General features: G+C 36.3%; 1 protein-coding gene across 8 annotated transcripts in view; it reads right to left on the minus strand.

The window, feature by feature from the left end:
- Positions 1-2,458: 2,458 nt before the first annotated feature.
- The window catches only part of LAMA2 (laminin subunit alpha 2), a 474,492-nt gene continuing 453,107 nt past the window's right edge, over positions 2,459-23,843 (minus strand). For 6 of the 8 annotated variants that reach the window (XM_087718505.1, XM_087718507.1, XM_087718504.1 and 3 more), the window contains 10 exons: positions 21,855-22,031; positions 20,456-20,645; positions 13,596-13,652; positions 11,063-11,175; positions 9,571-9,760; positions 8,281-8,436; positions 6,062-6,215; positions 5,169-5,299; positions 4,156-4,378; positions 2,459-2,788 (listed from right to left, as the gene is read on the minus strand). In XM_087718505.1, coding sequence (XP_087574631.1) covers positions 2,631-2,788; positions 4,156-4,378; positions 5,169-5,299; positions 6,062-6,215; positions 8,281-8,436; positions 9,571-9,760; positions 11,063-11,175; positions 13,596-13,652; positions 20,456-20,645; positions 21,855-22,031 — 1,549 coding nt within the window. In that variant the 3' untranslated portion in view covers positions 2,459-2,630. The remainder of the gene's footprint in view (positions 2,789-4,155; positions 4,379-5,168; positions 5,300-6,061; positions 6,216-8,280; positions 8,437-9,570; positions 9,761-11,062; positions 11,176-13,595; positions 13,653-20,455; positions 20,646-21,854; positions 22,032-23,843) is intronic. The other 2 variants (XM_087718512.1, XM_087718506.1) reach the window with 1 other exon arrangement.

The following is a 23,843-nucleotide window of genomic DNA, read 5'->3' on the forward strand; positions in this document are numbered from 1 at the left end:
TCATTTGTAATAGACATAGTTGAATAATAATTGATAATGATAGTAATGTATATAATGTGGAGTTGATATGATAAATAATAATTGGATATGAGAAGGGAAGGTTAGAAATATTTTTGGACCATATATAAAGGTTATTAATCACAATAATTATCACTATTAAAAAATAAAATAAAACGATATACAGTTAAATCTCAACTAATATGGGGAAAATGCTGATATACAATATAATTACATAAAGAAAGGAGAATGATAATAAACTATATACATGGAGGATGGAATTTTTGGTATTAAATATTATGGATGCTTAGCTAAAACAGGATATGAGGATTTGATGTTAATGGAGGATTCTATAAACAAGTAAATAAAATGCTAGCATGTGGTTATGGATTAAATCTTTGGCATAGTTAAGGATGAAGGATGTTTAAACAACTGTAGTCAACTAAAAGTGGAGGTATGATGATGTTAATATGGTAAACATTTGAGTTAAGATATTTGAATTAATATGAATCAATGGAAGAGATGCACAAAAACATGTTGTAACCAGCTGATATACTTTTTTATAACATATACTTGTTGTGTTTTTGTTTTGTTTTGTTTTGTTTTTCTCTGCCTTGTTTTTTGTTTTTTGTCTTTTTTGTGTATTGATTTTTTCTCCCCACTGTTGTGGGCATATGTTGTTTATGTAACAAAAAAAATATTTAAAAAAGAAAAGAAAAGAAAATGGAGCCCTTCGTATTATGGAAAATATATATATCTATATATATATATATATATTATAGAAACATATAGAAAATACTAGCGAATTGCATGGGCATTAACATTCAGAAGCTTTAATAATATAGATTTGAAATGCTTAAGAGCTCATTGCCTGTTGATTTAGAACAGTGGTTCTAATCAACCACTTGAGCTCTTTGCTTTTAATCTTTCTTTGAGGGTGGATATGTTTTATTATGGTTTTATGGCTTTATGCAACTCTTGTATGCTGTCAAATGTCTATACAATTTGATGATTTAATCTGTGAATAAAATCAATGTCCAAAGGTGATGTTTAAGTATCTTCAATATGATGGGGGAACAGTTTCCGACATGATGCAGAATTAAAAATGCCTCAGAATGCCACATTCTCCTATATAGTTCCTGAAATGTAATTTACAAGTCTACAATACAGGTAGTCCTTGATTTATGACTATAATTCAGCCCAAAGTTTTGGTTGCTAAGTGAGACATTTTTAAAGTCAAGTTTGTTCTATTTTTTGACCTTTCTTGCAGCAGTTATTAAGTGAATCACTGTAGTTGTTAAGTTATTAACACGATTGTTAAGTGAATCTGGATTCCCTATTGATTTTGCTTGTCAGAAGGTCACAAAAGGTGATCACATGACCCCGGGACACTTCAACCATCATAAATATAAGTCAGTTGCCAAGTGGCTGAATTTTGGTCATGTGACCATGAAGATGCTAAAACGGTTGTAAGTGTGAAAAACGGTCCTAAGTCACTTTTTTCAATGTTGCTGTAACTCTGAATGGTCACTAAATGAACTGTTGTAAGAAGGGCTATTTGTAGAAAGCTCTAGGCACTCCAGGCACAAATACAGTATTAATATTTATTGTGTATGAACACAATACATAATGTACTCATAAAATATCTTTTTCTGGCAAGTGAATCTTGAACACATCTACTCTTTTGGGATTCTTGCTGTTCTTCCCCTTAATTGAAATACCTTATTCCTTCCCATAAAAAGCAAACACTATATTTATATCTCAAAGATGCTTTTTCAAGAGGCAACTGGACTTCCTTGTTTTTTCTTTTGAAAATGATTCGCTTCTCATCCAAGAAGCTTCCTCACCTCTGACAGGATAGTGGGAAATGGAAGGATTTATAATCTAAAAGGATGCAAATGATCAGCTGTCTGCAAGGATTATAAATCCTTCCATTCCCCACTATCCTGTCTTGGATGAGAAGCAAAATATCTTCAAAGGAAAAAACAAGAAAGTCCAGTTGCCTCCTGAAAAAGCACCTTTGGGACAACCATGACCTGGATGACTGAGAATCTCTACAGACTTTTAACTATATTTATATGTGGATGTTATGTTCATTCTTACATATCACAATAGACAGCCATAAAACATTAGTGATGATGTAACTACTTTCACTATGTTTTATCCTAGAGCCAAAGACACGATAGGTTGAAACATGAAATTGCATTGCTAGCCACATCCTGCTCACAGAAATGGGGAGGCAAAAGAAAAAAGAAAATTGGACTGTGCTATCCAAAGCTGCAAATAATTTTTCAAAAAATCCTGCAGAAGGCCGTTGAGTCCCACTAAAACCAACTAAGGCTAAAAGGTGAGTCTCAAAATTACACACTACTACCAACACAAACTGACACAGTACAATTTCATTCTGTAATATTCCATTTTGCTTGAAAGTAAGGGGAAAAAATGGACACATCACACATGCGTAAGTTGCTGCTTTATTCATTTTAAGGGATTTTTTTTCTTGTCTTATATTGCTTTTAGAAGTACACCCTGAAATGGCAGTATTGGAATATATCACAGGCATATTTGTAAAAGAATCTTTTTGTTAGCATTACTGCTCACAGATTCCTATTGCAATTTGACGATTTTTCTCTTTAATTCCCAGGGCAGGACAGAGGTTGCACTCCCTTTATTTCCAAGGCCTTGCTGAAGTTAATCTCCAGGGGTTTGGCTGTCCCTTTGATGAGTTTCAGAGACCTAATGCAGCCTTTGAATCGAATATTAGTGGTCAGGCCAAACTGCTTCAATCCATCTGGGAGGGGAGAGATAAAGAAAACAAAGTAGGACCTTTCAGATCTTGAGGTTTTTTGTTTTTTTTAAAACATCTTTTTCTGTAAGTAGATAACAGTGTAAACTGGTACCAAATGTCTTTCTTTACATATATATGTGAACTCATATACATAGATGTTGTTTGTAGATATATGGCACAGGGACAATTGTCATGGAACAGGGGTGTCAAACTCGTTTACATTGAGGGCCGCATCAGGGTTGTGTTTGACCTCGGGAGGCTGGGGTGGGTGTGGCCAGCTTGTCACTCATGGCATGTATGCCTGTGGTGGCCTGAGTGCTCTGCCAGCAAAAGCAGGCTCCCGATCTCTGTTTTTACCTGCGACTGCCTCTTGCAACCATCTGCCAGCGAAAACAGAGCTTGTAAGGGTTGTTCGCAGCTGTCGTGAGTTCTGTTTTTGCTGGTAGAGGTACTGTGGGCCAATCCTTCGCTGTTTCCAAGGCGGCCCCACAGGCCAGATCTTAGCACCCTGTGAGCCGGATCTGGCCCCCGGGCCTTGAGTTCAACAACCCTATCATAGAATAATGAAACGTACATTACTGCAATTGAAGAAACATATTTTTAATAACTGAATAACATAAAAACCATACTTTCAGATTGTACTTTATCCCTAGAAAATCAGAATAGAATAGAATAATAGAAAAAAGAATGGAATGGAATAGAATAGAATAGGGAAAGGAAGGGAATTGAAGGGAAGGGAATTGAAGGGAATTGAATGGAAGGGAATTGAAGGGAAGGGGAGGGAGGAGCAGAGGAGAGAAGAGACTATTGGCCAACTGTGATTGGACACATAAGGAATTTATCTCTGCTGCATAAGTGCATGTCATTCACCTTTTTACTAGTTTTTGCTATGCCATGCGACAATCACTACTTATCGCAACCTGTTATGATTTTAATCCCATCCAGGGCACACTAATCAAGGTGATAATGATATGTAATAACCTTTCTGTTCAATTTGAGCAAAAAGATGAAACAAAATGAGCAAGCAAATAACTAGGTAAATAGATGGGAACCTTAGGTGCAAATACAGAGTTCAAAAGTTGAATTTGGAAGAGAAATGCTGAAAAATAAAAGTTCTTTTCCCACAATGTTTGTGAACAGAACATTTTTAAACATGCACTTCCGTTGCTGTTTTCTATTTAACACCACCGGGCTCAATCCAGATCGTGTGCACTTGTATAATTTCTTGGTTTCAAAGATTTTACTTTATGAAAAACCGAATAGAATTTCATAAAGGGATTCCATTGGGGTTTGGTGGCTATAATAAAAGTAATAAATTAAATAATAATGAAGAATAGGAGCTGCAGCACTGTCTTGGTTTATTTACTCACCAGGATATCCTCCAACAAAGACAGGATCATTTGTCTCTGCTGAAGTGGAAGCTGCATTAGGGCTGATCCCTTCCACGTGCTGATCATCCACTGTCAGCATTAAACGATGCCTCATCTTGTGTGCCACCACTCTGTGCCAATGCCCATCACACAAACTCCCCGTTATAGCAGGTTCATAAATGGCTGAAAACCGACCAGCACCATTATCGACATGGAACATCACCTATGTGAGAAATTACACAAACAAACAAACAAACAAACAAACAAACAAACAAGGAATTTAGTCAAGCACTTCTCCACATCACTTGGAAGAAACTGTGATACAATGTGTAGGCCTGGCTTTCTCATTCAACATATTGAGACTTAATTATCTTTTTCAGAAAAGCTGTGATTAAATTCTTAACCACTGTAAATGAATGAATATTCTGAATTCAAGGGTCCACTTGAAATTAATTTATAACTGAGAAGCAATTTTGGCGAGAAAGCACAAATTATGGATCATACTGTTTGTCGATTGATTGCTGCCAAAATCTAAAATGGATAATAGACCGACAACAGTACTACAACAATAGGGCTTGATTATTTCAATGTTTGTACAAGCTGGCTATTTGTATTCAAGCAGCATTTATTTTAGAAATAATTTAGCAGAACCAAAATGGGATTTTGGAAAGGGAGCAGAAGTTTAATTAGAAGGGATTTTGCAAGACTGTTCTAACAAATGCAGATTAGGTTCATAATAATACTTTAACTGTGAAAATGTTATGGAATCTGCCACCTCCCAAATTTAAATTTGTAGAATATAGTTTGTTAGACTGTACTCTGACTTCAACTGTATTGCAAAAATCACCGGCCTCAGGGAGAATCATTTTCATGCTTAAAAAGAAAACAGTGGTCAAGATACAGATGTGGAACAATGGATGAGTAACATGGCTCAATATCCTTTGATAGAGTCTCTTTAGAGCTGCTGAGAAACAACATTTAATTAAATTCTTTCCTAATCGTTCCATACTCACATTTTCATCTACCAACTCAATGCCAAGGCCATCCATTTTCTGACTGCTGATTCCCAACAGAACACCATTTGTCCGTGTTGTACGAAATTCAAATTCCACCTGTAAGTCTAGTCCCACTTTATATGCTCCAACTAAGCAATAAGGAAGGAAAAGCAGTAAGTAAGAATAATGCAAGGGTAATTTTTCTATACTGTACAGAGATGCAGGTACCACTGCACTAAGGACAACATTTGTATTTCACAGTTACTTTATATAGCAAATAGTTTTGGTGAATGATAGTGTGGCATATGATACATTTCTTCACCTATTGACACCATACATAAAAGTCACATTTGTTAATCAGATTGGCAAGTATGTATCTATTGCTACCTGTACACACAGAGAGCTATTTCAAATAGCATCTCATAGTGTCAAGAATTGTAATTAATCTATTCCAAATCTTATTAAAAATCAGAACTACAACAATCTTGTATAGATATTAAACATGATGATTATTACCACCGCTGTAATATGTGATTATGCCTCAAGGGCAACATTCTTGTCATTAAAGAATTTCAAATTCAACAAGCCTCTGAAGATGAAACTGTTCTTCTGTGTCTGTTCTACGCTTTTCAGTTGTTATTCTCTGTTATCATTCCTCCCTTGGCAACTATCTAAACAGAAAGGCCTAACCGGGATTTTCAAAATGTTCATGTAACAATAAAGGAGAATATTTGTCACTCAGGGTTGAAATGAGCAGTTCTTGGTGCTCTCTATGCTTGATTGTTTTCTTGCAGACTTTTCATTACCTAAGGGTAACATAATCATAATGAAATGTCTGCAAGAAACCAAGCTCAGAGAGCATCAAGGATCCCCAAGTGTTCATTTAAGAGCAGATTTTGAGATGGCATTACCTGTTTTGGCAAATCCTGTCCCTGCAAAGTAGGTTCCTTCCTGTGGATTGACAAAGCATCTTCCAACATTGTAGATGGAGGTAGGATTATTTAGATCAATGGGAGATTCTGACATTCTAAAGTTTCGCATACATCCATCAATGCTGTAGACAACCTGAGTCAGGGTAAAAATCCTTAAGAAAGTTAGTTGCTAACAATTAGTTCTTCAGTGCCTTAGAACAAGTCAGCAGGGTTAGGGCTATTCAGAGTTTGGGTGATCCAGTGTGTGTATGTGTGAATTTTTCCATAATGTAGGTATTGAAACAGAAAAAGGAAACTTCCTGAGGTGGCAGTGTTTAATAAAGGAGACCCAGGGCATGTTTAATCTTGTGAGATGAGCAGAAATTATTGGTATTATGAATAAATTGGCTCTATTCTATGAAGGGGTTTGTAAGTGTCATCCAACACCTTCAACGGTATGGGAAAGTTCACAAACACCCAAAGCAGTTCACAAAGTAGTGGTGCTGCATAGGCATGCAAAGAAGGTAGGCTCATAACTACTCATGCTACTGCATTGCAGACCAGCTGTAACTTCCAAGTAATCTTCACGATCAGCCTCAGGTAGAATGCCCTGTAACAATCCCAACAAGTGCAACAAGATACATATGAGTGGCAATGAGGAGGAACTTCCAATTCAGAAAGGGGAACAATTGGCACGTGAGATGTACAGTAAGGGCCCTCATAACCCGGAATGGATCGACAAACCATGGCCAACTTGCCACAGGACAATTCGCTGCTGCCAATTCACTATGGGACAATGTTTTTTTTTTTAGAACTTTGTTTTCTATAAAATAAACCCTTTCTTCTTGTTTGGTCATGCTTCCTTCAGCAGAACAATTTGTTACTAAGCAATTTCTCCTACAAATGTTCCTACTATTTTGCAATAGCAGTAAGTTAAAGTATGAATTCAGTGCAGTGTTAAAATGGGTGACCTATTGCTTTGGTTCACTATACATATAATGTTTTATCTGATTTATATTGTACGAAGCAGTTACATCCCTATTCATGCAAAAATGTTTTTGAAAGAATAATAAAAATTGGCAATCAAGAGTTGGGTGAACATTAGAAAAGTAAGTGATAGAAGAACAATGTTTAATGAAAATGAATAGGCAGCAATTAATGTGGAATACCTGGTATCAGGTAACTAAGTTTCGATTAAAAGTTATGACTAATCATTCTCAGCTGATTCCTTTGAAAGAGTCGTATGATTTTTGTTTATTGTAGCCATATCTTGCCTATGTTGAAGGAGTTCTAGGTGGTTTTTACAGATCTTTGCCCCACCCCAATGTTATCCTATCAATTTAGGAAGTAGATGGAGCTGGGTAATAGTGATTAGCCCAAAGTGTGTTTCAGGGCTGAGTAAAGCCCAACACTGTTATTAAAACTAAGAACAGTGATTGTATAAAAGAAAGACTGCAATGTAGGGATACAGGAATTTCCTATATCCAAAACATTAACCTGTGGTTGCTATACACACTTACCTGGAATTAAGCCTTGATTCCAGATAGGAATGCATAGTACACTAATGTTAATACACTTTTTATGAACAGTAGTTGAGGTCTACTACACTACAGTTTTCAGGATTGCTACAGTAATTATGTTACCTCATACCTAGGATGAAGAGAACCAATCTAGAAATAAGGAAAAAAAATCCTGATAGCTAGAACAATTAATCAGTGGAAGAGGTTGCCTTCAGAAGTTGTGGATATTCCATCACTGGAAATTTTTAAAAAGAGACTGGACAAGCACTTGTCTGAAATGGTATAGAGTCTCCTGTTTGAGCAGGAGATTGGACTAGAAGACCTCCAAGGTCCCTTCCAACTCTGTTATTCTGTTCTGTTTTCTGTTCAAAGACAAGTTGCACTGGTAATATAAAAATTCTACATAGGATCTGCTTCTCAGTGATACGACACAGACATTTAGATTAATGCCTACAAAGACAGAGAAACTTTGTCTCCCTAAATGACATGATTGTTTCCTACAAAAAGGGCATGACTAGTCTGGAAAAAACCCAGATCAATCAAAAGAAAGGCAAATGCAGATCATTTGCATGGAACAAGGCCCATGTTCTTTCAAAGACAATGAATGCCAAATACCGCTTTACTTTTACACTTGTGCACAACAAACAACTCTTTTTTGTCAGTGCTTTAGAAATGTGAAAAGAGTTGTTCTTTACTTACTGGACCAATTCTTCTTGTTGTATAGTTAATTGGCAATCCCCCAACATACAGCATCCCCACAACATCCAAAATATCAGCTTTCTTTGGGCTAGTGGTCCTATTTGTAGTTCCGTCAACTGACAGGACCCCTTGTTGTTTGCTTCGGAATATTTTTATCTGGAAAAAGATAGAAGGGCAACTCATTATTATTATTAGTTATACTACAACAAACAAAGCCTTTGTTAGAGGTACTGACCTTGCACAATTTTGTGCTCTTATTTGGGAGAACCTGAAGATGGAGAAACTTAATACTGAGTTAACAAGCATGTTTGGCCACACTATGTAATATTAATTTTGCTATTACGTATGTCTTTTAGGTGGATAAATACCTTCAATCTAGTCTCAGGTTAGATGTTTAATATTAAAATATACAACGGTCTCTGAAACCTATTCCCAACATAGACTGATATTACAAATTACAACAGCCTTCCATAAACTAATGCCCTTTGTATGTGAGAGGAGCATATTTCCTACATTTCCTAGACAACATACATATTGGAAATAAAAAAGGGATATTTTTTTCTGATTGAACATTTATAGGTGGACCTCAGTATTGATGGTGTTGTCATCTGAGGTTTCCTGTATCTGTAAGTAATAAATGGAAACCAGAACTTGTTATCAATGTTAATCTGTTTTGTGATAGCCCCCAATTTATGACCATATGGGCATGTTCCATTGCAGTCATAAGTCAAGGATTACCTGTACATAAAAAGGCTGCTCTCAAGCTCTTACAGTGCATCAACTTGTAGCTACATTACTATTTAACAATTGGACTCTGATGTCTAACACAGTGTTTCTCAACCTTGGCAGCTTCAAACTGGATGGATATTTATAGAATCGCTTATGTTCCCTCCTCTTGCAAAGCTATAATCTAGGGACAAATTTAATTTCATTCTGCTAAAAATAAAACTCACATTTATTTATTTATTTATTTATTTATTTATTTATTCATTCATTCATTCATTCATTCATTCATTCATTCATTCATTCATTCATTCTGCATTGGGGAGGAGGGAAGCTCTGTTTGAGAATAAAACTCTGCATCCTAGTTTAGTCTTGAATCCCAAATCAGATTAAGCTACCTCTAAAGGAACAGACCATTTCCAAAGCCCTTGTAATTAAGAACATGACACACTGCTGCTCTATTCATTACTTCTACAATTCACTACAGGGAGGGGTGAGTTTTGAGGGTGATAATCTATAGAGGAATGTATCGTTTATCCATTCACACATTGCTAAATCATATACTACCTTGTGCCACTGGCCGTCGTTGATTTTGTTGGGAATCATAGTGCTTGTGTTTCCATGCCCAAGGTCATAACTGAAATACGGAAAACCATTTTTTATCTGGATAGTGGCAAAATCAGCATGATTGATCCGAGCCATGTAGAAAAGCAGCCCATTTTCAGCCTTTGTTCTGATTTCAAGTTCAATTGTGAGTCTGCACATTTGGAAAAGCAAGGAAACAGAAAGGGAGGACATTCAAAAAGCATTACTGTTTTACCTTCCCTCCCCCCCCATACAGCTAGTGCTATCAACTGCAAATTTCTCCATATGTGAAATAGAACCAGGATGTCCATATTCCATTTCTAAACTTATTAAATTATACAGATGTAATATTCATGGATTTGGTAACAGATGTGATTTATGATTTGAAAGTATCTTCTTTTGGGGATTGAAAAAAAAAGAATATACGTATGTTCTGTGGTACACAGAACACAGTCTGTCTTGAGAATCAGCTGTCAGAGCTTAGTTTTCAAATTACTGGAAGAATATGCATGAGTCCTGAGCACATCCATATGAAATAATTCTGAAAAATCCTATCATTATCAGTTGAAAAGAAACCACTAGAGAAAGCAAATCTAAACCCTTTTAACGTGCAAGATGACATTCATTATAAAACAAGAACTAACAAATATATAAAGTGGGTAATAGAGTACATGGAATTTATCTAATATCCATCCTTCCTTCCTTCCTTCCTTCCTTCCTTCCTTCCTTCCTTCCTTCCTTCCTTCCTTCCTTCCTTCCTTCTTTTGTCCTTCACCATGCCAAATTTAATCTCCCTAAATTCTGTTATTGGAAAAGTTATTCTGCTGAAAAACAGAATCTCAACCCTTTTTATATATTATATTTCCAACATTCTGTTGGATTGGGGAAAAAATGAACCCACTTACCATGGAAAAATAATACCCATCAGTTAAATCAATTTGTCCTCTCCCTTCCTTTCCCTCCCCTCCCTCTTTTTTTTGGAAATCTATGCTTAAAAACCCACCTAAATTTCAAAAGTGATTTTTAACTCTAGAATTAAATCCTTTTGACATAGGCAGTATAATAACTGAACTAAATTCATTTTATGAAGGCTTGAAAAAAAATGGGCTCACCCATCTTCAAAGCTTTGAGTAGTGGCCGTCTTGTTTTAAAACACATACGATTTAGCAAATGTTACTATTAGAAATAATTTCTTTTCAACTTTATTTCAGAATAGACTTACTATTTAAAGAAACCTAGGAGCCTGCCTATTTCACACAGTGATGCTAGATGGTTCATTACGAGTACTAAAAAGAAGAATGACAACAGAACAATCCTTAACACCAGGTGCCAGACTAACTAAACTTTTCAACCTTCTGACTACCCCCCCCCCATCTTAGCCTGAGGCCCATGGGAAGAGCCAGATCTTCATGGCCTTCCAGAAAGACACAAAAGGTAGCTCCCTCAAATCTATGGTGGGAAACAATTAGCTTACTTGTTCTTAACTTTTGTGTCATCAAATGCAACTGCAATATGGCTGTTTCTTGAGAGGCCAAATTGCATGGCCCCTTCCAAGGCAATGGGCTCCACATCAGCAGCACAATGCTCCTACAAAATAAAGCAAAACACCCTCATAATCTTTTCTTCTGTATGCAATCAGCAATTTAGAACAAGACCACTCCCATACCATTTAAGGAAAGCAATCAATATTTTGCCTGAAGAACAAATCATTTTATTATTGTAAAACACCGGATTCCTTTTTTCCTCTTTTAACTATTTTCTAATGCTTGTGTTCTGGCATAAATAGTCACTCAACAATTACATCTATATCAATAGTAGACATTGCATCCAGTTTATATTCCAAATATTTTCCTACTGGTTCTATGAAAGCGCGCCTAATGCACGCTTTGTGCGCATGTGCGTGCAGCACTCAAAGACCACTCTTGATGTCAGTGCTGGTGAGCTGAGCTGCTTTTTTTAGCTCAGCTGAGGCACAGCAATCCGCTCTGCTGCGTGAATCAGCTGAGCTAAAAATCCAGGGAAGATAGGGCCAGAAATGGCTGGGGTGGGAGGACAGGGCTAGCAGAGGTGGTATTTGCCGATTCTCTGAACTACTCAAAATTTGCACTATGGGTACACCAGAACTACCTCTGAATATTGGCTGAATACCACCTATGATTGCATCCCATTTACAATTGAAACCCACTACTTTTCCATTGCTCTTGAACTGAAATTATAGTCATAGTACTACTTCTATGCAAAAGCTGGGTATAACTATTGTAGGTTTGTGAATCCAGACACTGAACTTAAGTCTTTTATGAGGTTCAAATAAATCACACACTTTTTATTCCTGCTGGAATAAAACAAATAGTACAGCATTTGCTGTTGCAGGTTCAAGTGTAAAGTAATGGAACAATCCAACACCAATCATTTTGTCTCTTGTTAAGATGATGGATCAAATATACAGTATAGATCTTACTTACCACTGCAGAAAATTACTAAGTTGGAAGGAGAGAAAATTGATATGCAATCACTTTAGCATATAATGTCATATTTCAATCAAGCTGAGATTTCTAGAAGCATGCCTGTGGATTTAAAATCTGCAAAATGTTTATGCTAAATGTATATATAGTGAATGCACCATTATAATAATATCCTGCAGAATTGAAAATAGCTTTTTAATAGCTTTCCTGGAATCTCAAGGATCTTCACTTTTCACTTCAGGTTTATGAAAAAAGTTGGTCCAAATAATTATGGTTAAAAATTACCTGAATACTACAATTTTGCTAATTCAATTGAAGGAGAAAAAGATGAATATATATGGCCTTAATATAGTGGAAAAAAAGAAAAGAGTATATGGCTCTTGTATATGTGGGATTCCTTGTAAATAAGTTCCTTTAAACTACTTGTGTTATAATGGCCTTTTAATGCTAGCTGTAAGAGGCAGACATAAATACGAGTGGCGTCTAATTTTCAGTTTCTATTGGATGCACAATGAAAAATCAAACAGAATGATATGAAATGTCACAGAACAATAATGCTTCGGGACAGAATAGATTCTGAGTTCCTAAAATAAATATTTTTTTACATATTTAATTATGTTAGAAATATTATTTGATTTGTCTCCATCCAAATCAAAGCATTTCTTACTGCAAAAGACCTTTAAGACACAATGAATATAAAATATAGACACCCCTAAAATGTATATTTTAAAATAACATTCTCTTGATGTTTCGGTAACAATTTGTCCATGCAAAGAAATCTTAACAGAGAGCAAAAACAGATTTTAAAATGGTTTATGGGAACAAGCATACTCTTCTTACTCCATCTTGGTGCAATTAAAGGGGGGGAAAAGAGAGAATAGGACATTAAAGCACTTCCAGACAAAGTATTTGTGATGCCTGAGACCTAAACAAGGGGCAACCCTACCCATCCAGATTCCTTGCCAATTCCCTTCTTTGGTAGACCTTTCTGAGCTAGCATTGTGCTTACAATAGCAGCGATCCAAATATGACATGTGCATATTTTTGTGATACTACTGTATAAGAAGGCCACATCAGGAGAATGTCTGGAAGAGCTCAGTTACAAAAGTGTGAGGATAGTCCTTCAGCAAATGGTTGCTGACAAGGGAGATAAAGAGTACCCCACCCTCCCTGTGAAGGCACGGCCTCCTTGAGGTTTAATGTACTTTTTATGAAATGTGGGTGGATGATAATGATGAATCTTACTCATCCAGCATAGCCACATACATACATCATGGAACATTTTAAGCAACTGCTATAATTAAGTTTTTCAGCTGAAACCTTGAGCTGATGTTTCCAAGGCAACCGAAACCGGTGCCTTTAGTAGAAGTATTGACGGAAATGGAATTGCTGTCAGACCATCTCACACTTTTGTGCACAAAAACTGCATCACCAGTGATGGAAGGAGCAGAGAGGGAAGCCATTTAGTCACCAAAACCCCACTGCAGTTCGTCAAGCATTGTTAAGTGAAAGGGAGGGAAAAGACAGGGCCACACTAGGAGATACCGTCAGGTGAGAGTCAGCTGAACTACTGGCGCTCTTCACTTCAGTCATAAGCAACTCCTGAGAAGCAGTAAACAATGTGAGGCAGAAGCAACAATGGTCAACGTTCCTAGGTAACGGTGCTTGTAGCAAGCAGTCAGCCTTTGTGGCAACTTAATGCCTAAAACCGCCAAACTCGTTACTCTGTCCATTATTTTCAAAACCAATTCCTTCCTTTAAATTGAAGACAAAGGCCCTGCTCTAAGTACAAAGGAAGGGGGGAAATCTGCATCTGCTCGCATGAAGCTCGCTCATCAAGTACAAGTCAATGAAATACAAATCAAGCAATTCAGTCCAAATCATTTCATATTAGAAACATTTGCAGTAAAAGCACCTGCATGGGATGAAGCCAAGATAACTAAGCTTCTAAAGCAATACAGTGGAAAACAAGCAGAAATAATTATCCTTGACGTCTATGGCTCTGATGTTACAATACTGTGCATTCTTAAGTTGGTGGGTGAAGTTATTAGATGAAATAATAGAATTAGCCAATATGTGGGACATATGGACAAGCTCCCAGCTTTAGGATGCTGAAATAGGAAGCCGTTTTAGAGGAATAACTGTTTCAGATATCAAGGAATCTTTTGCAGCATCTTAAAAGCTAATACAGGTAGTCCTTGACCTACAGCTATTCTTGTAATGGTCGTTTGAAGTTATGACAGCTGTTAAAAAAAATGACATGACCAGTTCTCACACTTAAGACCATTGCAGAATTCCTGCCCTTGGCAACCAGCATGTATTTACAATTGTGTGTAACATTCTGGAGTCGCATGATTAGCATTCTGGAGTCACATGATTGTCATTGGTGATCTCAGGAGGCTTCCAACAAGCAAAGTCAATGGGAAGACAGATTCTCTTAAGGATCATGTGATTCACTTAATGACTTCAGTGATACACTGAAGTGATAATGTAGCATAAAATCGGGCATGACTCTCTGCTTAGTGACAGAAATTCCGGTCCCAATTGTTATTGTAAGTCGAGGACCACCTGAACACATTCTGCTAGAACTTAAAGTAGATAAGAATTGCTCTCCTGGATCAGACCTTGACTGAGTTAATCCAGTATTCTGTGTCACACAGTAGCCACACGGACCCATCTGGGAAGCCCACAAGTGTGGGCTAGGGGCAAAAGCTTGTTTTTGCTGTCACTTCCTAGCAAGCAGGATTTAAGCAGAGCTGCTTTTGATTCAGCAGATAGTGAGAAGGCATCACATTAGTAGCCATTAATACCCTGATCTTTCATGACTTGTCCTGGTTCACTTCAAAATTGGCTGTCCTTACCAGCTAGTGACAGTACTTTAACTAAAAGTACTAAGTAAAAAAAGTATTTCCTTTTGTAGGCCATGAACCTATTTAGTTTCAATGGATGAGCTCTAGTACTGAGAAAGAAGAAGAAAAAATCACTTTCTCTATGGCATCCATGAATTTATATATTTCCATCATGTTTCTCTTGATCATTATTGGAAGCCAAAGAGGGGCACAAAAAGGCTGCCCATCCCTCTAATCACTTTGGAGAACATTTTTGGTCCCTTTCGCAGCTCTGTGTTTAAGTTGTGTTGACCCTAATTATACATAGAGTTGTACATGCTAGTCTAATTATGGACTAATTATAGTCTTACCAAAAATTCTTATAAGGAGACTATGATGCTGACAATTCATTTTTCTATTTCCTTCTTAATGATTCCAAGCACGAGATTCACTTTTTAATAGCATCTGCAGAATGTGTTCACATTTTTGTGATACTGTCCACTGTGACTCGCCTGACCTTTGAGAGGTCAGGCGGCTGAAATCTCACTAATGTTTAGATGAAATTTACATTTTTGGGGATAAAATATATCATTATATGCTTGTTTCCATGACTTGATGCTTGTTTGCAATTTTTATTTCAACATTAAGAGTAATTTATACTCATACCCATGTTTAAGAATATCAAGTACCGGTAGCTTTTCCTAACCAAAGTATGAAAAAGTTGACCAAAACACCATCAAACTGGTATCACTCTTATGGATACATTGATATTTGTTTCTTAGTCATTTTGGTGGAAATTGCCCTAGTTTAATATAAAGCGTTTCTGTATATAAAAGTAAAGGTAAAGGTTCTCCTTGCACATATGTGCTAGTTGTTCCTGACTCTAGGGGGCGGTGCTCATCTCTGTTTCAAAGCCAAAGAGCCAGTGCTGTCCGAAGATGTCTCTGTAGTCATGTAGCCAGCAGGACTAAATGCCGAAGGTGCATAGAATGCTGTTACTTTCCCACCAAAGGTGGTTCCCATTTTTCTACTTGCATTTTACATGCCTTCGAACTGCTAGGTTGGCAGAAGCTGGGACAAGTAATTGGAGCTCACTCCATTACACGGTGCTAAGGATTTGAACTGCTGAACTGCCAATCTTTCTGATCGACAAGTTCAGCGTCTTAGACCCCCTCTGTGTTTGTGTGTGTGTGTATTCTGTATATATTAAACTATTTTCTTTAATGTTTATTTAAGAGACCTATAGACAGAATTCATCAATGGCACTAAAGGCACCAGCACCTTTAGTGCCATATAGAAATAATGAGCAATTCAAAGAACGGGAGAAAAATAATTATTGAGGGTGCACATACAAAACTGCCTTATATGAAAATATTGTTAATTGATTTATCAGGCAGAGTCCTATATGAAATGAAATAAAAGCAAAAATAGAAGCTGGGGCCCTTTTCTATAGAAAGCAAATGTTCCACTTTCCAAAAAAGCTTGATAACCCTATGATATAATTTTCTTCTACAATTTAAGAGTGAACCACACTAGCAGGTCAACTGATGTACAGTTTTTGTGAATCTGCAGAACTGTAACAATTTTCTTTTATGTTTACTTCCTGTTTTTGTGGACAATAAAGCTATTACAATATATATATAAAAAGAGATGAGGACCGCCCCCTAGAGTCGGGAACGACTACCATAAATGTGCAAGGGGAACCTTTACCTTTACCTAACCCTTAATCATAATTAGCGTGCTTTAGAGCTACATGCCATGTACAAATGAAGTCTGCCAAAGGGACACACTACATTTTGTCATACACATCATGTCATTTTTTGGTTTCTGTTACTTCCTTCTTTCATTGAAGCAATTCTCCTGCTGTAATTCAACACGTGTGATTCATAGCCCCCCGCCTAAAATCTCAGGAGGCTTCTGAGAAAGTATAGATAGAATGTGTGCATAAATGGCTTTCTACTTGTGCATCCTATTTTATATGATACAGTGATTGTATTGGACAAGGCGAGAGATTGGCCTGGTTCTCCGCTGTGGTTTCTATATAAGAGTAGCTGATGAAAGCAGCAAACAAATTCCAGGCTTTTGTCACTGTGACAGAGAACAATGGTTGAGATGTTGACACACTGAGCTGTATTGTAATCAGTTCTATTTTTTGAAAATAGGAAAAGAGAAGAGAAAAAATAATAGCATTCCAACTTTCTCCCCTTTAGATGACAGGTTCATACATAAACCATTTCATTGGAAGCAAAAAAAAATTGCTGGTCTGGTAGATAGTCATTGATCTCCATCCATTTTTTTTTAATTGCACAGATGTTCATCTTGCAAATACAACAGGACGAAAGTTACTGTTGTGATGGAAGTTGCAGCAGAAACTTCAAAGTAATAGCACAGGGGTCCTAAAACGTTTTAAAAAGGGGGACAATTCACCGTCCCTCAGACTGTTGGGGGGACGGGCTGGCTGGGTGTGGCCAGGTGGTCATATGACTGGCTGGGCATGGCTAGGTGGGCGTGTGACTGAGTGGGCATGGACAATTTAGTAGTTTATTAAACAATGCACACAAATTAAACTTTAATTTGTTATGGTCCTGGGGGTGGAAAGCAGGTTGGTGAAAGGATGTGGCTGCATTGGTGTGTGTGAGGGACTTCTGTGTGTGTGTGTGTGTGTGTGTGTGTGTGTGTCTTGGTTGGGGAGGCACAAAATGGGCCCATTTTTTGTTCTCCTTGGCCTTCAGAACCACTCTGCCACCCAAAAATGTGTTCTATTTTTGGTCTCCTTGGTTTCCAGAAAGTAGGTGGGGGCTGGTGGGTAGGTGGGGCCATGTGGGCAGGGTAGCCTTGTAGTTGTAGCCTGGTAGTTGTAGCCTGGTAGTTGTAGCCTGGTTTAATGGCTTTGGTGGGCCGTATCTGGCCCCTGATCCATAGTTTGAGGACCCGTGTAATAGAATATCAAAAATAGTATCAAAAAAGACATTTCTTGGAAAACTCCTATAGTCATTATCTAACCTGAGACACCTACAGTGAATTATAATAGGACATAATGAAAGAAAGATCTAAAGTCACTCCTTAATGTTAAATATGTATTATAATCATAAAAATAGATTTTAAAATGTGTATGAAGTTCTCAGTTGTGCTCTTGTTTATAGTTGGGCTGTTATAATTTGTTCAAAATTCTAAATTCTTATAGTGCTTATACTTCGTTCCCAATGTCAATCATTCCCAGATTTTTGCAAACCTTATTTTGCAGTGTTTTCCAATTATCTGCCTTCAAAATTATTAGCTACATCAATTAACCAAACATGTTCATTGATAATAATCTCTGGCATGATGACTTTCAACCAGTCAGAATTTAAAATCTCTTAAAAATTTTCCTCTGCCATGTGCAAAACCCTTATATTTCATGTTTCAAATAGTTTTTATGGACTGTGAGCTGCACTTTATACATCAATGCCAGTGCAATGTCATCCTAATCTGAACATGTCCTCTTTTGTACTCAATTTCTGTAATATTGCTGCATCCCATTATCATATGGTCAAATGTTTCATCCTTATCCTGGCATAACCAGCATTTACTACTCAAACTGAGTCTTTTCTCTTTTCTATTTCTATTTTGACCTAATGTCATCTGTGCATAGGGCTTCTTCTTGGGGAACAAAAAGGTTTCCTTTTGCTTCTTTTTAAAAAATAAAAAAAATAAAATGTGTTTAAGCCATTGTTATCCTCTGATTTTTCTTTCAGTATCTTTCAAAAAATGCCCATGGAGTGCTTTCATTTTTCAATTTTCTAATCTTACTTCAAACTGTTGCATGTCATGTTTTGATTCTGTTTGATTTCTGCCATCTGAGACTTTCTTTTCCTATTTATTTTAATAACCTATATGCTATTCTTTTAAAAGAAAGAGGAAAAAATGTAAAATGTATTTCTGGGTTGAATCGGCTTAATTAATTGCATGAATATTTTGGAACCTGTATAATGGTGAAGCTGCCAGCTTGGAAACTCACTATCTCCCACCCATCTCTCTCTTTCTCCCTCCCTCCCTCCCTCTCTCTTTCTCTCCTCCCTCTGTAAAAATAGGAGAAGGAAAGAGTATTGTGCATGTTTGCTGCACTGAGTTATTAAAATAAAATAAAGGTGGGATAAAAAAAATATAAAAGATAGTACCGAGCTAAGTACAAATTTAAAAGAATATAAAAATAGATAATGCAGATTTTAAAAAAACCAATATAACTTAAAATGTGAGCTGTGAATCAATAAATTTAAGATATCATATAATTAGAATAGTATAGCACATAATTAAAATTTTATAACACTAAGCCATTTCATATCTTTTTTATAATCAAAATACATCTCTACTACACTTTAAAGATGCTTGATTAATAGAACTGGAGTCAAGAGGAGGAAGAAAGAAAGACAAAAGATAATAAACAATACACAAAGACAATTCTATTGATATTACTTGAAAGATGCACAGATATACCTTGTAAGGGAGATGGGCAGCATAACAATTTAATTAAATAAATAATTTTTCATTTAAATTCCTACTGTTTCATCTTTATTTTATTTATTTATGTATCAAACCTTAATCATCTTTAAACATCTTTAGTAACTATATTCAAATTCTGCATCCATTTAATCATACAGACTTTAACTCAGATTGTGAGTTGAAGAAGAACGCTGCATATTTAAGAGATTTAACTATCTTAATTTGTCCTGTTGACAAATTAAATTTTGTAATCTGTCAAGATGCTTTCTCTCCATTAAGCAAATTTATATGAACCAGTACCCTAGTTCATATAAAAAAAGCATTCAATAAGGAGGTAAAAGCAGAAAAATGTAGACTTATTTTTTTCCTATATTTATTCCAGAGTTTCTCTACATGTAGGGAAAAATGTTAGGTATGCAGTCTATTTTTTTTGATAGCTGCAACAAAAAGATCCCATCCCAAATTGTCATAGGCTTTTTCAGCATCAAGAAAAAAATGGTTAGTTTTTGTTTCTTCTGATTTATCTTAATAACATATAAGGTAAAAGGTAAAGGTACCCCTTTATGTGCTAGTCCAGGGGTGGGTTGCTCATGGCATTACTGCCAGTTTGGCAAGCATAATCTAATATGGGGGGTGTGTGTGCACCAAATCTCCGGCCATGGCCCTGTTTCAAGTGGCCCATGACTCATTCAGAACTGGGCTCTGCAAGCATTGGGCAAGTGCATGTGCGTAGCACCATTTGAACAAGGGTAGCCATGAGAATGATTGTCCATTTGCTCATGCAATTGGAGCTGTGTGTGTGAGCATGTATGCCTGCCGCTCACACAGAAACATTTCCTCCATCCCCCATCGGTCTGCAAAGCTGGAAAGATTGGGGACTGCTGATCTAACACACACACACATACACACACCTTTATTGCCTTGCTTTAATATAAGCTCCCATTGCATTTTTATAATACTGTCCGTGCACCCTTAGTTTTGCAGTGCTTAGTTAAAAAAATGTGAAAAACTGTTAATGTTCCACATCATACAACTATGTGGCATCCTAGTCTCATAAATATAAAAATACACCCACAATAATGTCACAGAAATGCTTACTGGTAAAGGTGGGAAAGGAGGAGGAGGAGGAGAAGTTGTACTTGCTTTCCTTTCTTCCTTCTCTGGTTCAGGATGACTTGTTGTTTCAGGAGTTCCATCTTCATCCTCCTTTTCATGATGTTGTCCTGAATCAGGACACTGTCCTATATCTGCATTTTCAAAGGCTACTGATTGGGCGAAATCCATTGGACTATGGAAAAACAATGAAAGCAGAAGCATGAAATAATGCCTTATTCAGTATCATCTCTTCTATGCCCTTATATTAGTTAAATGAACAATTCAGTATGGATTGTAACTAATTTATGTGGAACCAGAGCGAGGCTAGATTTGCTTTAAAAGGTTCTAGCATGTGCAGTGACAATGTTGCATTGTTGCCATATTGAAGATGACACTGCAGACTGAGTTTAAAACTCCACAAAGCCGTGAAATGCAGAGAGTGACCATGGACTACGACTTATTTCTTAACCTTAGTCAACTTCCTATATTAAAACAGGGGATACAGAGACATGAATATTATTATAAGGTGCTTGGAGTAATGTCAGGATAAAAAAATATGGTAAATCATCTCTTCATACTGAAGATCAATGACATCCAGGTCGCTAATGCGAGTAATTAAGATATTATGGTTGCCATTTTTAGAAGCTGCTTCATTCCAGATACATTAAGAAATTTAAAAAAAAAACTATTAAAAGAAGAAATAGATGCTAAATCCTCAGAAGGTAGACTCTGAATTACAGTAACTATCCTTAGGAGAAGAGGCCAAAGTGTTTAGTCCTGACTATGGATACGAGACTTCAGGGAAATTTTACAGAATTCTTCCAGAATGATTGAGCAGGCTGTATTCCATCCCAAACCCCATGGATATCGCTACAGTTTCCCCTCCAGACTGATCACGGAAAAAAAGGAAAGTCAGAAACATGTATCCTTCACATTCTATAGAACTGAATTGAAAACCCCTGATACTGTATTAATATTACACTCTTCTTGAGGTTTTTAAGAAGAGACTGGACAGCCACCTGTTTGAAATGGTGTAGCATCTCCTGCTTGAACAGGGGGGCTGGACTAGAAGACCTCCAAGGTCCCTTCCAGCTCTATTCTGATTCTGAATCGAGTTTGGAAACAGTTCTTTTAAATCTTCCTTTCATGTAAAATATGGGAAGCCACAAATATTTAAGAGTTATATATTTCTGGATCAGCATTATCATATACTTACACAGCATTGACAACCAGGTTCCATATACAGTGACAAATTTAATTGAGCCAGACTCTGTATGCACAAAATACCAGAATATAATAATTTAACAGTATATTAGCATATTTAAGCCATAACTTCCCCGCAGTATTGCAAATTTCTTTCCTATCCTGGTTTATTTCTGGATCAGCATTAACATATACTTACACAGCATTGACAACCAGATTCCATATACAGCCATCAAAGGCAGGTATGCTTTTAATTGGGAGTGTGTGAAATTCAGGTGGTGTTCCTCCCACAAAAAGCCTTTTAATGGAGATAGCTTGGTCTGTTGGGAGACGTTGGGACTGTCTTCTGTCCTCATCTACTTGAATGGCAAACAGCCTGCAGAATTATGAAAAGCCCACCATTAGCAAATCACCCTGATTAAATACAACACTGCAATGATGGCCTTTAAAAAGCTGGAACTTTTGGTACAGTGAGAAAGAAGCATATTATTTTCCCCAAATCATGACTGTATGGAATTATACTGTTTGATCTTGTCTTCCCATTGATTTATAGAGTCCTTGAATCTGAGAGCTGACAAATTTAATTGAGCCAGGCTCTCTATGCACAAAATACCAGAATATAATAATTTAACAGTATGTTATCATATTTAAGCCATAACTTCCCTGCACTATTGCAAATTTCCTTCGTATCCTGGTTTACCATAGGAGTAATATTTAACCAGTAACAGGTTACTAATGGACATATCCAAAACATATATAGAATACTAATGTTCCTTAGATTTATTTCATCTCTAGCTTAACAATCACTGTTAAATTCTCCTCCTCCTCCAAATTCTTTATTTTTTTAGATATATTGTTTCTTCAAAAATGGCTTAAATGGAATGAATTTTAACATATTACCTGTTGATTTGGTAAAAACATTTCTAGAAAACTTATAGATGCAACATTCCCAAAACCATGAATGTCAAAAGAGAACAATGGAATTTCAAGACATGTAAATAAATATATTCATAGTGAATAATGAGCATGGAAATAGTCTGGTCCATTTACATGAGCTTTAAGACCTTACCAATCCCTAATTTTAAAATTCAACAAAATTGCTGGACATAACAAAGAGAACACATTCATTTTTTAGCATGGATCCAAGGGTGAAAATAAATCCTGAAGCCAAACATAATAGTAACTCAGCACTGAAAGAGGTTTTTCCAGTCAGTTTATACAGAAGCTTAGAACAACAGTTTTCTTTCAACCTTTTACACTATGATTATGTACACTAAATCACTCTAGTTTTCAGAATAGGCATTGGGATAAAGCATTCAAGTTTCTCCGTCCTTCCAAATGGGTGGTCCCATGCCAGATAATAGAATAATAAAAGCCTATTGTTCTTGTTAGACATTATTAACAGGCACTAAGAGACAATCTTTATAGCAAAGCTAGAAATATATATAATGACTTATTAACATAGTTACTGGTTAAATCTCTAATAATTTACATAGCACTTTGCTATTGTTGAATTTGTCCAAGAAAATGCTTATCCACAGGCAGAGAAGACCAGCACACAAAGAAAGAACTTCACTTGTCAATGCTATCACATAATTATCCTGGAATGGACAGCAATTAGTTCATAATTATATGGGCAATTAGCTTTCCAAAGAGTTTTCAAAAATGCACTTTTAATAAAATAAAGCCTGTGTGATAATTAGCAGATGGAGTGATTAGTGTAATAAATGATCTCTTTCCAGTTTTACAACAACCCAGTTTGTAAAAATCTGTTGTTTGCTGTTTGGATAAAGGCTTCTTTAAAGAATGAGTTTAGGATGCTTTTCTGTCCACTAGAAAAAAAAGTATGAAGCTGTAATAACTACAAACTGTCCTTGTACGTAAACATATCAACATAGTCTTGTTTCAATTTACATTGCTAAAATAAATGATGTATTGTTTGGGATTTTAAATTACTGGTAGTGTTATTGTAGTACTATCAATATATCAATTTCCTTGTTATCAGTGAAATATTAAGAATTTTTTTAGCAACTGGAAATCTAATAAAATTGATGATTGCTGCCAGTACAGATGGTTACATTTTCAAGGAAGATATATAGACAGAGGATAAATAGATAGATTAGATTAGATTAGATTAGATTAGATAGATAGATAGATAGATAGATAGATAGATAGATAGATAGATAGA

The sequence above is a fragment of the Thamnophis sirtalis genome, unplaced genomic scaffold, assembly GCF_051295495.1.
Source record: "Thamnophis sirtalis isolate CommonGarterSnake01/CBP01778 unplaced genomic scaffold, rThaSir2_p1.2 scaffold_6, whole genome shotgun sequence".
NCBI lineage: Eukaryota > Metazoa > Chordata > Lepidosauria > Squamata > Natricidae > Thamnophis > Thamnophis sirtalis.